This window comes from Antennarius striatus, chromosome 6 (assembly GCF_040054535.1).
Source record: "Antennarius striatus isolate MH-2024 chromosome 6, ASM4005453v1, whole genome shotgun sequence".
NCBI classification, from domain to species: Eukaryota; Metazoa; Chordata; class Actinopteri; order Lophiiformes; family Antennariidae; genus Antennarius; species Antennarius striatus.
Window position 1 is genome coordinate 5,244,893 of NC_090781.1, and position 15,024 is coordinate 5,259,916.

The following is a 15,024-nucleotide window of genomic DNA, read 5'->3' on the forward strand; positions in this document are numbered from 1 at the left end:
GGCAGAGCTGGAGGTAGCGGAGATGAAGATGCTGAGGTTCTCTTTGGGAGTGACCAGAAAGGATAGGATCAGGAATGAGTACATCAGAGGGACATCATGTGTTAGATAAATGAGGATGTCTAAAGAGGATGAATTGCCACAAGTTCGGATACTGGTCAGGACAAAACCCCCTTTTACACTAAGCAGTAAATCAAATGCATACAGAAAATTTACTTCTGTCCTGCTTTTCTTAGAATTTCGCATGAACTGATATTTGAATATGATTGATTTTTGATTGTTTGTTTCAGAAGAATCTGTATGAATCACTTAAAATGGTTGTCAGAAAGTTTAGGTCCTTTGATCTATATAATAATGATCCTTAGGAATTGAAGAGCAAGGCCAGACAGTGTCCTCCATCCCAGTGTCCTCCATGACCCTGTTCCCGTACCTCTCTGTCCTCCAATCACACACCCTTCTGAAAATCTCCAGTCTTCTAACAGTCCATTTCCCAAACAAGACTCAAGACATTCGATGACCGACCCTTCAGTGCCACAGCCTTCACCCTCTGAAATGCTCTCCCAACCAACATCTGGATGTCCCTGGACATTCCTGGACATGTTTCGTGAAATCTTACTTGTAAATCTAATTCTCAGGTTTTCATATCAATTTAACTTTATGTCCCATTAACCCTTTATCGGGCAAATAAATATTTTTTAACAATTTGATTTTCTATAATTCTGAAAAAATTTCACAACTGAAATAAAGTTGTCTGTTCATCAGTAATATTATGAAGGTTGAATGTTTGAATTTCAAAATATTTCAAAAGGTGCCTCTTAAAGGGTTAATAGTTACAATAATTCTAATCAATCGTAGTTTACAATCGGTCAACTATCCTAGTGGTCAGCAGAGTGCTGACTCTCAATCGAAGAAATTGAAGAAACACACGTCACATTTGGTTTATTTATTGTTATTCACATATCTGTCGCCTATCTGTATATCTATCTGTATATTTATCTGTATATCTATCTATCTATCTATCTATCTCACAACACACACACACACACACACACACACACACACACACACACACACCAACATATTTTCACCTAAAACCATAAATAACTTTTCTCTAAAAAACCCGAGAAATAAGCCAACTGAAAACAGTTATGGGTCATGTTCAGCACCATTGAAGAGTACATTCTCTGTATTGCATGAGGGTATAAAAATATACAGCTGTAGTTTGTTTCTTTTTTAAAACATTAGTTCTGAGTTCTTCAATGGCATAAGACAAGAGAAGAAAAGACTTCATTGTCAATGAGGGCTACCAACATTATTACTGGTTACATTTTTCAGTGTTTCACAGGTCTGTATTGGACTGTACACTCATCTATTCATAGCACTTTGAAAACCTCAGTAGAAGCCACACATTGGAGAAACTCATGAAATGAAACACATTTGAGGCTTGTCCTCTGAAACATGTAGTGCTCACAGTATCACCGGCCTCCTTACCACTTCAGACAAAGACAGAATGTGACTGCAATGCTAACAAAGAATTGGAGTTTTGTAAGTGCAATAGAGAACAAAGCCATAAAAACCAAGCTGAAAGTTACATTACGGAAGCTACTAGCGTCTGGTATTGATGTGTCATGATACACACAAAGTCTCATTTATTCAAACTTCAAGGATGACCATAATGATGTTAATGGTGCTAGGATTAAAAACTCCCACAAAAACCCCCCAAACAGAAATAACATCAAACTGACATGACTTTTAATATTTAATGAATGTTTTTAATAACTTTTAATGATTTAAGGAAAATGGAGTTGAAGAAAAGAAGTGAAGATGTGATTTGTTTGTAGTGCATAGAAGGACATTGGTAATTGACAGGGAGGCTTGATAGTTCAGATGGGTTTATAGCCCAATGTCAGCCACAAACACATGCTTGCATATGCACGCACACACGCACACACACACACACACACACACACACACACACACACACACACACACACACACACACACACACACACACACACACACACACACACACACACACACACACACACACACACACACACACACACACACTAATCAAGAGACAGGAGTAAGGACAGAGGGGGAAAACAGCAGGCTGGTTGATCAGGTTCCTGCAATTTCTAGAGTTTTCCCGCATCCAGCTCTCTTCGGAGAGAAACAGCTTCCAGGCTGGCCGTTGGGCGTACCTGATATACAGTATGTCCAAATACAAGTCTGAAACAACACTCTGATCTTCCATCTGTCCACCAGTCAGATTGGTGCTGCAGCCTGGTGGTTTCACATCAGTGAAGAGGAAGCCAGTTCATAGAACAAGACGTAGGCATCGCTGCTGCGCACTTGGGTGTAGGACATTGGTGTTACTCTAAAGACAAAAAGACAAGACTATTAGCACAGAAAGAAAACTGAAGGTTACTAATAATAATGGAGAAATAGATGAGAACTACAATGTGCTTCAATAACAGTGAACTGTTGCAACAGTTCATCGCAGTATTAGCCATACTGATGATTTCTTTTGTCAGGTCACCGATAACACATTATATTGATCTATTTTTGTCTAAGTTGTCAAGGGGGATGATAAAAATACAGTAACATTCATTCCTAAAAGTCATTTAAAATGAAAAATAACTTCATATTCAGGATATGGAAAATTCCTTTTGTTAGATATGGCCCCTATGACATCATCAACACAATCAGAACCAGAAAATGCATGGTGATTCCCTCTCAACCAATGCTTCCTACATGGTGGTTTTGAACAAAAGATTGTATGACAACAATTGCATGAAAATAAAACACAGAATTTCAAAACATTCTATTCGGTAACAGAATGATTTGAGTGTGTTTGTCTGTTACTCTAGCAAAATTTGGTGTAAAATTAACATTTATAAAGACAAGTAAGGGAGAAGGGGTGAGTAAAGGTTGGGTTTCGGAGTCTCACAGGATTCATTAGAAACGTTTAAATGCTTGAACAGCTGAATAATATATCTTCCCTTTTTTTTTTAGTTATTGATGAACAAGAGCACCAATAAATTCAGTTTGATGTTTCATTTGCTTATTTAGATGTTTAGTCTACCAGAACAGCTTCCATACTGTACAGTATTTTCCGCACTATAAGGCGCACTGGACTATAAGGCGCACCTTAAATGAATGGCCTATTTTAAACCTTTTTTCATATATAAGGCACACTGGATTATAAGGTGCATCTGATTATAACATGCACTTTCAATGAATGGCCCATTTGAAAACTTTTTTCACAAAAAAGGTCCACTGGAATACTGTATAAGCACAGTGTCAGTTTATGAGAAAATTAAAGGCTTTTAGATGCGCCTTATTGGAAAATACTGCATATGATAGCTGTATTTTGAAGTTAGATTGAATTTATCTTTAATTGAATTAATCCTGAACTGATCTTTAATTGGTCTTTTTCATGCATACTGTTCACACACATTGTTTCATCACGTGTTAACACAAATTAAGTTAGTTAAATTAAGTGACTTCGCCCTTTAAGTACAGTATATCTAACCAAACCAGGATAAATGAAGATGGAGGAGTAGCAAAGAAGTGCTGATCAATAATTAAAAGAAATAAATTATGAACAATGACACATACACTGTATTTGCGTGCGTCCTTGCATCTTTGACGCACATGTTCTGACATGGATGCACGATCGTCAGATAGCGTGCATCCCTGGGACACAAGCTTTAAATGCACTTCCATTGAACAAAAATATTCACAATTTTTTCACTTTTCAACTCAAATTTAGAACCTGGAAATCGCCAATATGTTGAGTTTCCCCTCACGAGACTCCCCTTATCGAAAAACGACCAAACGGCAACACAACGTCTGCTCGTTTTACACACTGCAGTGAGAGCGAGGAGTTAGTTAGACCCTCCAGAGCAAGCATAAGCGTCTTGTTGGGTTTTTCTGTCTGTTAAAGCGCTTTTAAAAGTCTGCTGATGTAATTAAGCGCTATACAAATAAAGGATGATAGATTGATTGATTAACTGATTACCACCATACCTCCAAAAAAGATGCAAAAGTTGGAGAAAAACCAAGTGAGTGCTTTCTTGAATAAAAATAAAAAACAATCATAAGTTAATGAAGAAAAAGAGACATATTAGTGACAGGTTTTACTGAAATTTGTGTAGAGAAGGTTCTGACGGCCTTGTCCCAGTTTCACAGGAGAATACAGTATATGAATTAAAGGCAAAGAAAACTATTGAGGGAAAAGCAAAAGTGAAAAAACTGTACTGCATCTTTCTTTATTTCTAGAATGTTTTTAACATTTTGATAAATCTAATATATAATTTTACTCTTTTTTTTCTTTTTACTTAGTGATGACTTATTAATAGAATTACTTTTTTATGACTTTTATTCATAAAATCCTTCAAATTAACAGTTTGTTTAGTTTTTATATTGTGCTATTGGCAAAGCTCAATCCTTGCGTACACTTCTACCGTATATTCTGTTATTACTTCTGGGATGCACAATTTTTTCTTGAAGCGCATCCCAGGGATGCACAATTGTCTTGAGGTAAAATGACCCCTGATATACACAATACAGAATAACTAATCAACTTTAAAGTTAGGTTTCAGAAAAGAATTTTTACAGAAAGAAAAGAAAGAAATTGACTGGTTGTCTTTAACAGAAAGTCAATAAGGCGCACTGGACTCTGACCTGTAACTTGAAATGATATGTGACCTGCAATGACCTGTAACTGAATACTATGTGTGACCTGAAATGCTCTGTATAAACAGAAAACTGAATAAACTTTATCTGTTGAACGAGAGACTGAAAGCTGCACCCATGGAAAACAGGATGATTTGGGCCTGTTATCAAAAGAAGACAACGGCTCAGACGACGGAAGGAGAAATGAGCCAAATAAAAATATATAAAAGTTGGAAAAAAGGAGGAAATAGTTTGTTCCAATGAATCAAAAATGAGATTGACCACATCAAGAAATTTTTGTTAATTAGAAAATGTTTTAAGAAAAAGGCTCACAGAAGTTCAACAGTAAGAAACGATCTCTGGATGGACTGATCTCCACCAGCTGTTGACCAGTGACTAAAATTCTCCTCCTCACATTCAAGGCCATCCACAACCTCGCCCCTTCATATTTGTCCGATCTCCTCCATGTTACCACTCCCTTCCGCTCCCTCAGATTCTCCTCCTCCATACACCTGTCTGTCCCTTCAGCCCGTCTCACTACCATGGAGTGCAGCATTCAGCCGCTCTGCTCCCCGTCTCTTAAACTCACTACCACCCCAACTTAGAAACATCGATTCACTCCCCCACTTCAAAGCACAACTGAAAACACATCTGTTTAAGACTGCCTATTCCAGCTGAAATTTGTTGCTCTTTGTATTGATTTTATCTATTTTTATTGTTGATTCTTAAATGGACTTTGTGTAATTCTGTACGGTGTCCTTGAGTGTCAAGAAAGGCGTCTTTAAATAAATTGTATGATTATTATTATTATTATTAAGGCAACTCACCACTATAACAAAAGAAGATTATAGAACAAAACTAAAACCTTTTTTTCATAATTTTTCTCAATCCTCTGCAGAACGGACATTTTGTTTGATCAGTCAATTCAGCATTATATCCAACTCATTAGTTATATCCATGGGCAGACAGGCTTGAGCCGTTGGAGAATAGCTGGTCGGACATCAATATCTTTGTGGATATATGGGAAAAATCTGGAATCTGGAAGCTGTTTCTCTCCGAGAAACAGCTTCCTTACTCCTGTCTCTTGATTAGTGTGTGTGTGTGTGTGTGTGTGTGTGTGTGTGTGTGTGTGTGTGTGTGTGTGTGTGTGTTACAGGCCTGCTTTTACTATAATGTAAACTACAACCTCAAATGTTTTGAGTGACAGTGATGATGAAAGGTGTTGAAAACCTACCTAGAGTCATTGAATGTGTACCATTCTCCTGAGCTGGGGTTGCGACAGTAGGCTGTGTAGTGACCACCCATAGTGGTGCCTGAGTGGTTGGACACCGCATACAGGTTGTACACTGCATTTACTGCAACAAGACAAAGCAAACACAAAGTTACGTAAACTTGCAGGTACTTCAAGTCATTTCAAAATCTGAACCATTTTAGACGACTAACTTAAATCAAGTGTCTGAACTTTATCTTCATGATACAAAACCTAAATAAAACATAAAACACAATCAGCACTTACTGTTGTTTTCAGAGGCAAACTCCCGCAGGTCAAGGTCTTTCATAGGGAAGTTAACAAATGTAGACAATTTACTGGTTCTTCTGGCCTCAGAGAAACGTTTCAGATCTGAGACAGAGTGAGAGTAAAGGAATATACCCAGAAAACACGTTTTACTATTGCCTCCTTGATGGAATATCTTAGAATATCTTCATTTATCGTAAGGGCAGGAGGCCACATACACATCTGGACATTGGTACTTGATGACGACACTGGTTTAAATACAATCGGTATTTTGCTGACTGAGTATCAGAGCTGTTCAATAATCATCAGAAGATAAGAGGGTTCTCTAGAATAAATAGTTTATTCTGCATGGGTATGAATGTGATGCACATTTTCAAAAATTGTTTGCAAGCCATAGATGGCTGCTTATATAGCCATAGATGGTTGACTTTTATCATACCTTCTTACAATTCATGAGCATTACAAAAACCAACCCTCATTCTAGTAAATCAAGGGCTGTATACCTTATAATAACCTAATCCTTAGTGATTTACTGTAAACTCAAACGAAAATAGGAAAAGCAAAATGACAGCGTCAGAGTCTGATGTCCAGAGGGAAGGATACGCAGAACTAAGATTTTAGGGAATTTCTGTATCGTAAACTTCTTTGTGCATCTTCTTCTGGCTTTACATCTGTAGCAGGTCTGCAGAGAGGAGACAGACTTCATTTTCTCACTGTGTATAACCTGCCAGTTTTAATATAATACAATATGCAGTATAAATATTTAGATTTAACATACAATAACATGCCTTTTAATATCACTTTGTAAGCATATAAAAATTCAATTAAGTTGTAGTCCAAGATGTTTTAACATACTGTAAGTTAAGTTAAATAAAATTATGCATAAACTGAAATAACTTCAGGAAAGTTTCTGTTGGTTATTACCGGCTTCTCATCACCATCAAGGACGTCCTCTTTGGTGAAGAGCCGCATGCAGTCCATCAGACTTATCTCACCGTAGCCCTTCTGAGCGGAAATACAGATACATTCACATAGCATACACATAAGCAAACAAATCACACACACATACACACACAGACACAAAGCACAGACACACAGACACACAGACACACAGACACAAAGAAAAGCGAAACAAAGGCCAGACAACAAAAAATCTTGTGTTAGGAGCTGTGGATAGATGTGTGTGTGTGTGTGTGTGTGTGTGTGTGTGTGTGTGTGTGTGCGTGCGTGCATGCGTGTGTGTGTGTGTGTGCGTGCGTGTATACGTATGTATCCACACCTTTGCAATGGGCAGTGACAGATCCCAAAAGGGGTCGAAGACAGTGGAGCAGAAACCACAGTGGCTGCAGGTCAGAGAGCTTTTGAGCTGCCCTACGAATAGATCTGGAAGAGAACACATAGAGAACACACACTGGTCACTACGATGACGGGAACATTCACTTTCTTTTATGCGGATCTTTCTTTTCAGAGAAATGACAGTTTAGCGTGACCTGCTATTATGATACCATATCTGGAACTCTCTGTCTCTCTAACAATTGAGGCGTTGTCGAGGATGAGTTGGGTGCATGCATGTGCTTCACTGGGCTTCACTGACTAATGACCTATCGTGAACTGGATGACTGACAATCTCAGCAACAAACAATTACTCAGCATATTTTAGATATTCAGACTCGATACATGTTTATTGTTTAGACTTATAAAAACTGATTACAACAAATGTGAATGTCTTCTACTTACCAACAACTTTACTGTCTTCTCTCTCTAGATATTTACTCCACATCTTCTTTCCTTTCTCTTCATCCCTGTACAAAGAGCACAGTTTACACAGTGAGTAAATCAAATCCAAGATAGATGGATTTATGCACACGACTCTCCCTTGTCCAGATTGTGTAGAAAGTTTGATAATTTGCCAGCAGATAATAGAAATTAAGTAGCTAACCTTTATTATAGGTTGCAAAATGGATTAAAAATGGGTAATACATGCAATAATGACACACTTTTCAAGATCAAGAGTACAATTTGCATTTCTTTTGACGGGCGGGCGGGCGGACGGACGGACGGACGGACGGACGGACGGACAGACAGACAGACAGACAGAAATAATCCCGGAGGATTGCTCAGCCAAACACCAGGAAAAAACAAAAACAAACAAAACAGGACATACCACAAGACATACACTACACTAACAGACACATGTAGCATTAACAGTACATATATTAAAATTTTTTAAATATAAACAGTATAAAATTAAACTACATTACATCCAAATCCATTTAACCGCGTGCTGACCTCGCCACCTCCCCCCACTCCTCCTGAGAGAGTCATTCAACCCCCTGATGGCACGGGGCACGAAGGAGGACCTCAGCCTCTCTGTGGAGGCGCTGTGTGACAGCAGTCTGTCGCTGAAGGTGCTTCTCTGCTGGGAGAAGGTGGTGTGCAGGGGGTGGCTGGTGTTGTTCATGATGGCCCTGAATTTAGACATGGTCCTGCTCCCTACAACTGTCTCCACAGAGTCCAGGCTCAGCCCGACCACTGAGCCCGCTCTGCGGATGAGTCTGTTAAGATGGTCCATATTTCTTTTCCTGGCCCCCCCACCCCAACACACAATGGCGTATGACAGCGCACTGGAGACTACGGACTGATAGAACATGAGAAGGAGCATAGGACAGATGTTGAAGGAGGCCAGCCTCCTCAGGAAGTACATCCTGCTCTGCCCCTTCTTGTACACACAGTCCGAGTTGAGTGACCAGTCCAGTCTGCTGTCTAGCTGCAGTCCCAGGTACTTATAGTTTCCTACCACCTCCACCTCACTGCCCTCGATGATCACTGGCTGTGGAGAGGGAGGTGCCCGCCGGAAATCCTGCACCATCTCCTTGGTCTTGGAGACGTTGAGCTGGAGCTGGTTCTTTTGGCACCACTCCACGAAGTCAGCCACCAATGCCCTGTAGCTATGTTTTGTAGGTGCTACTAAAAAGTACCTATGGCTATGGTTAGAAAACTCTGAGTGTTAATACAAATTTAGTGGTACAGGCGTGCAGATCGGTGAAGAAATCTATCAGAGCAGGTGGACAAAAAATGTCTGTCAGGAAAGTTACTTACGGCAGGTGATCAAAGTCCTCTATGGTTCCTCTGGGCTTCACAGTGACCCTGTTGACCTCATTGTGTAGGCCGTCAAGGAGAAAACGTAGAAACTCCTGAGCATCCTGTTGGCTGTAACACACAGAAGCACTAATTCAAAACTACAATGTAACTTTTGTGTGAAATATCTGGTCTCATACTGTAAGAGAGAAGCCAAAGAAAGTGTTTGGACGGCAGCTTACTTGTATCCCATGAATCTGGGAGCATATCTCTGGATCTGAGTTTTAAACTCAGATGGGCTCACTGCCTCGCTGCTGGATGATGTCCACATGGTCTGTAACAACTTGGCAAATTCTGCCAGAACAGAAACACTTGGGTTACTCACACCTTGGGGAAATGAACAATATTTTCACCTTGACTGAAGGCACAACTTAGTTTTAAAATCCAAACACTTAAACACCCTCTGTGTCTCTCAACCACACTTGTTCTGGAGGCAAATGAGAATATAAGCAGACTCCAGTGACCCAGTGTGACTCATTTTACCTTCCATGAGGGCTGTGTTGGTGCGGCTGTTGTTGTTAAGGTCTCTGCGGTGTGAGCTGTGCAGGCAGTAATCTCGGAGATTGTGTGTGTTGCTGAGACACTGCAGGATACTGTTCATGAAACACTACAAAGGTAAACAGTTTGAGATGGTGACATGACATCAGAATCCGGCCTTGATGAAAAACATTTCAGCACGTGGAAAAAACAGTTGGTATCTACTGAAAATATACTTGAATGATGTATTTTATCCATTTGTGGACAGAACTGACATGCTTCCTATGTATGGTCATTTCACATCATCCAAGGAGTGAGTTAATATCTTTTTCTTCTTTATATTTTGTCTTTTGAGCAGTTCTAACGGGTACACGGCCCTTGAAGGTCACAGCAACTAGTTTGACAGATTGACCACAGCTAGAACAGAATAGGAAAAATTAATTTAAAAATAAAGGCTTTTAAAACATGGCTCATGACAAGTTTTACACAAAATTGGAGACCTCGTCTGGTATTTTCAAGCAGCACCATTCCAATTCTACCACCATTCTCAATTGCATACTTGTATACAAAATTTCAAATACAATCAAGCACTTCATGTTCATCCAATGTGTTAAATTCACACCAGTTCAAACAAATTATAAGACTAAGTAAAAGAGCACTGCTATAATTACAAGTATCACACACGTACAGTATACAGTATATGCTGTCAACAAAAGCACAAAAGTGTGAACTCTTCTACAAGGACACAATTCACATGTGACACATGCAATTTGAACTAATCAAACCAGCCTGAGCTTTGTGAATAGGTTACTGTGCACACACGCACGCACGCACGCACGCACCACACACACACACACACACACACACACACACACACACACACACACACACACACACACACGTATTTATTTTAAGAGTTGTCCTTCTGCCTGTTGCTTGGTAGACGACAGATATCCCACTCTTCTGGATATCTGTGTGACACTAGCTGGATTCTCAGAACTTATCTTCTCTGTGGAGAAGAATTTGATCCCATATGATCAGCATGGGGCAGAAGCTGCTTTACTTACAGTGTTTCCTAGGTTCTTTAGTCCCACGAGGCCCTGAGCACTCTTTGAATTCTGAAAGACAACAGAGAAGATACTTGTAAAATTGGTAATATTTCAAGGAAAAATAAACCTTTGTATTTTCTTAAAATAGGACAGAAATTCTTGATCACAGCTTCACCTTCAGTAAGAAATACAGTATATCTCTGTTCAGAGTTCATTTTACCTCAAGAAAGTAATGCATTCCTGGAATTTCAGTCAGTCAGTCATCTTCAGATTACCACCGCTATATCCGCCGCAGCGGGTCACGGGGAGCCGGAGCCTATCTCGGCGGCATAGGGCGTGAGGCGGGGGACACTCCGGGCACGACGCCAGTGCACCGCGGAGCTACACACAAAGACACAACCACGCACACACACACCCATTCCTACGGGCAATTTGGAACGGCTTATCAACCTGAAGCGCATGCTTTTGGAGGTGGGAGGAAGCCAGACAACCCGGAAAAAACCCACGCAGACACAAGGAGAGCATGCGAACTCTGCACAGAGCGGGACTCGATGCCTGGAATGTACTCCAAGAAAAATGCGAGTGTCCGACATGATGTTTATGCGTCCCAAAAGTAATAATAGAATACATGGTAGAAGCATTTGCAAAGATTGAGTTTTGCCAGTCGTACAATAAAAAAACTAAACTAAACTGTTAATTTTAATGTCTTTATTAATAACATCATAACTCCACAGTGCACTGGTGTCTCCCCCGCAGTTTGTCCCGCCTCACGCCCTATGACAGCTTTTTCATAGTACTGCAAAAGCTCCAATTAAGATTTTTAATCATTAGAAAACATTCAACTTGACTTAACAGCAGCCTTTGATTCTATCTCCCACAGCACCCTCACTGACACTGTTCCTATCAGCAGATGTGCTTCACCCCATAACGATTTGAATCATATCTCTGTTTGTACCCGATATAAAAATCCCAAACCAAAAGAAATTTCTGGCATTTAATTTTTATAGTTCTTTCTAAGATCACCTTTCGTGTAACCACATCACCGTCTTGTGGAATGTCCCGCACTGCTTTCGATTGTCTTCCCACTCCTAACACCACACACTTCACCCACGTGCACATAGATGCACCCACAAAAACACTCTCTCACACACTTCTGCATGCACTTGATTGTTTGTAGCACTACAGATTTAACCGAATTCAGTACTTGGGGTATATAATTGATTAATGATATTGGCACTTTTATTAAACTTTTAAGTTGTTTATATTAAGATTCGTAATTAGTCTTAAAGGATGGTTGAGATGGAGCTTCAGCTTCACTGTGTTGAATAAAATCAACTGGACTTGGCTTCAACGACTCTCATTATGACGTAACAACCTCGACCTTTCCCACCAGGTTACATTTCCTGAAACCCCCGTTAGCCATTCACAACTGAAGAAGCATCTTGGATCTCACAACATTGACCATGACCAAGGCTTGCACACTACGGCTGCTAGGAAAGGTCCAGGACAACATTGGGTTGGCTCGCATGAAGATCAAGCTGAGCAAGTCCACGAGCATCTCCATTGTCAAAGGGAAGCTGGCAGACCACCACTTTCACATTGGCGAGGAACCCATTCCAATTGTCTACAGGAAGCCTGTAAAGAGCCTGGATTGCTAGTATGATGCATCCCTCAAAGACAAAGAGCAGGTGGTTACAACTCAGGAAGGAGGTAGCCAGTGGCTTGGAGAACATCGATAGAACCCTGCCTCCGGGCAAGCTGAAACTCTGGTGTATGCAGTATGAACTACTCCCACGTCTTCTGTGGCCACTAATCCTGAATGAAGTTCCGCTCTCAAAGGTGGAAAAACTGGAGAAGCTGGTTAGCTCATATGCAAAGACACTGGCCTTCCCAGGTGCCTGAACAGCACTGGGCTTTACGGCCCATTTCCGGTCTAGCAGAGGAGTACAAGTGTGCCAAGGTCCGTCTAAAAATGATGCTACTGGATTTGAGCGATCCATTTGTAGCCGATCCTGGCCACCGGAAAGAAGTGGACTCCGTTGGTTGAAGTGAGCAAGCAAAGGCAGCACTCAGACACAGGGACATTGTGGGTTGAGTTCAGGAGGAGAGGAGTGGTCTTGGTCTCAGGGCCAATGCACCAGCCTGGAGCAAGGCCATTCCAGCTTAGAGACACAAGCTGGGGGGCTGGAGATATGGCGGATGTCTGGCAGAGGAAGCAGCAAGGTGTGCCGGGCTGTGTCACAAGCAAAGCAAGGGCAGTGGATGGTATGAGAAGGAGTGGAGAGGAGAAAGATCTCCTGGAAAGATCTGTGGAAAGATCTCCTGGAAAGCCCCATCTCCTGGAAAGCCCCATCAGGGCTGTCTATGATGTGTTGCCCTCTCCTGCAAACCCAAGCCAGTGGTATGGCAGTCAAGGACCTCTCTAGGGCTTCTGAGAAGGGCAGAAGATGGCTGTGGACGAAAAGAAAGGATCTGACCTGGGCCTTCAAGTGACCTGATGGCATCTAGGGAGTGAACCTGGGATGCTGGGATTCACTTGAACTCCACAGAGTGTCACTGGTGCCTTGAGTACTGTATCTATTGAGGGCTATCAACACCTAGTCCTGTACAACAGATCAGAGGTCAAATGTCTTCAAGCTTTTCCTATAATTGTCACACATTTCGTATATGTACAACAGCTGTTGAAAAAAATTGCTTCAAGATTTTTGTTTGCTTTCCTATTGTCAGAGTGGTGCTACATGTAATCTAAGTGTTGAACTTCAGAACTAACTTTTGTTTAGGTGAAAATGGAGAGAGCTAGCATTATTCTGGGAGTTAGCAGGACTAACAATGCTATAGCACTTACTCAGTCTTACACAGTGTTGTGTTGTGATGTTATGGACTGGACTGTTTATTACTAATCTATCTACTCTATCTGAACCATTAAAGAAAACTGTCACCACTCAGTTGGCAAAACATCCTACACCATTTTCAGGCTTGTTGTTATCTGCTTCTGTTTACAGTTTACAGCAATTTACTGTTAATACAAACTCAGACGATGCTGTATATGTCAGTCAAAAGCCCCATCTGTGCCTTAATGAACAGTATTTCTTATTATGAAATATTTACTTATAAACTCACTAATGTCACTGCAAACTGCATACTTCCATCATGTTTTCTCAAGAGGTAATGGATATACTGAATTATTGTTTTGATGGTAAACTTTAAAAGACTAAAATTAATTTGAATGGCTGTTGTGGGAAATAAAATATGATGTGTCACAGTTGTCCTGATGGCATATTATGCAGCTATATTCCCATGCATGGGCTCAGTGGGAATGGTTCAGTTACAGTCTTTCTTGACTGCTTACACACATTTTCTGAAAGCATGCTTCATATTCTCAGAACTCTACACATAAATCCAAAAACACACACACAATGGTCAAAACCTCTCACTTCTCCTGCAAAATGAAGCTTTACTTTCAAAACAATGTTATCTCTTCTCAAAATGGTGTTTTGTTGTCAAATGACAAACACAAACTATCAAATGAGTAGACATTTATAAGAATCATTTGAACACTGATGTGCTCAATTTAAAACACTGTGAAGAATGGAAAACACTTCTCCTTTCATCATAAGGACTTGGGCCTTTTTTGTTCAGTGTTACACTTACTACAGACAGTACAGAAAAAAGTGTTGTCAAATATTTTAGAAAATTGTTTTTGGTTCCCAGCAGAGACAAACATGTATTCTGTTCACAAAAAGATTAATTTAAGAAATGTTAGCTGGAACAAAGGCCAGACTTGCTTTCAGTTACTGTCAGATTTAAGCTGATATTAACCATACACAAAAACAAACACCTCCATTTTAAGGCTACATCATACTCTAAATGTGTTGGAATAATAATCATCAAAGATATTTTTCTGCTCCAACACCCATGCACTCGATTAATGCATTGTAATGCTATTTGAAATACTGTATGCATGTAATGTCTTCACCACTAAAGTTTCAAGAAGGTAAAAAAAGTAATTTTTGACAAATGAACAAATTGAAGATGAGGCAGGTTCAATTTTTGATGGGTAAGTTCCAACACTGTGTATAATGTGAAAGAAGCATTAATGATGTATTTTCCATCACTAGTTGTATTGCTTATTCATAAGTGGATTTCCATTTTGTTTGTACTGTA

General features: G+C 40.2%; 1 protein-coding gene across 10 annotated transcripts in view; it reads right to left on the reverse strand.

Annotated features, from left to right (window-relative positions):
* Positions 1–931: 931 nt before the first annotated feature.
* The window catches only part of LOC137596362 (ubiquitin carboxyl-terminal hydrolase 2-like), a 58,636-nt gene continuing 44,543 nt past the window's right edge, over positions 932–15,024 (reverse strand). For 6 of the 10 annotated variants that reach the window (XM_068316807.1, XM_068316804.1, XM_068316806.1 and 3 more), the window contains 11 exons: positions 10,879–10,929; positions 9,818–9,941; positions 9,517–9,628; positions 9,296–9,406; positions 7,934–7,998; positions 7,476–7,579; positions 7,121–7,201; positions 6,800–6,878; positions 6,197–6,301; positions 5,915–6,035; positions 932–2,377 (listed from right to left, as the gene is read on the reverse strand). In XM_068316807.1, the coding sequence (XP_068172908.1) occupies positions 2,293–2,377; positions 5,915–6,035; positions 6,197–6,301; positions 6,800–6,878; positions 7,121–7,201; positions 7,476–7,579; positions 7,934–7,998; positions 9,296–9,406; positions 9,517–9,628; positions 9,818–9,941; positions 10,879–10,929 (1,038 nt within the window). In that variant the 3' untranslated portion in view covers positions 932–2,292. Of the gene's footprint in view, positions 2,378–5,914; positions 6,036–6,196; positions 6,302–6,799; positions 6,879–7,120; positions 7,202–7,475; positions 7,580–7,933; positions 7,999–8,485; positions 9,407–9,516; positions 9,629–9,817; positions 9,942–10,878; positions 10,930–11,080; positions 11,327–15,024 lie in introns of those variants that run through there. The other 4 variants (XM_068316809.1, XM_068316811.1, XM_068316813.1 and 1 more) reach the window with 3 other exon arrangements.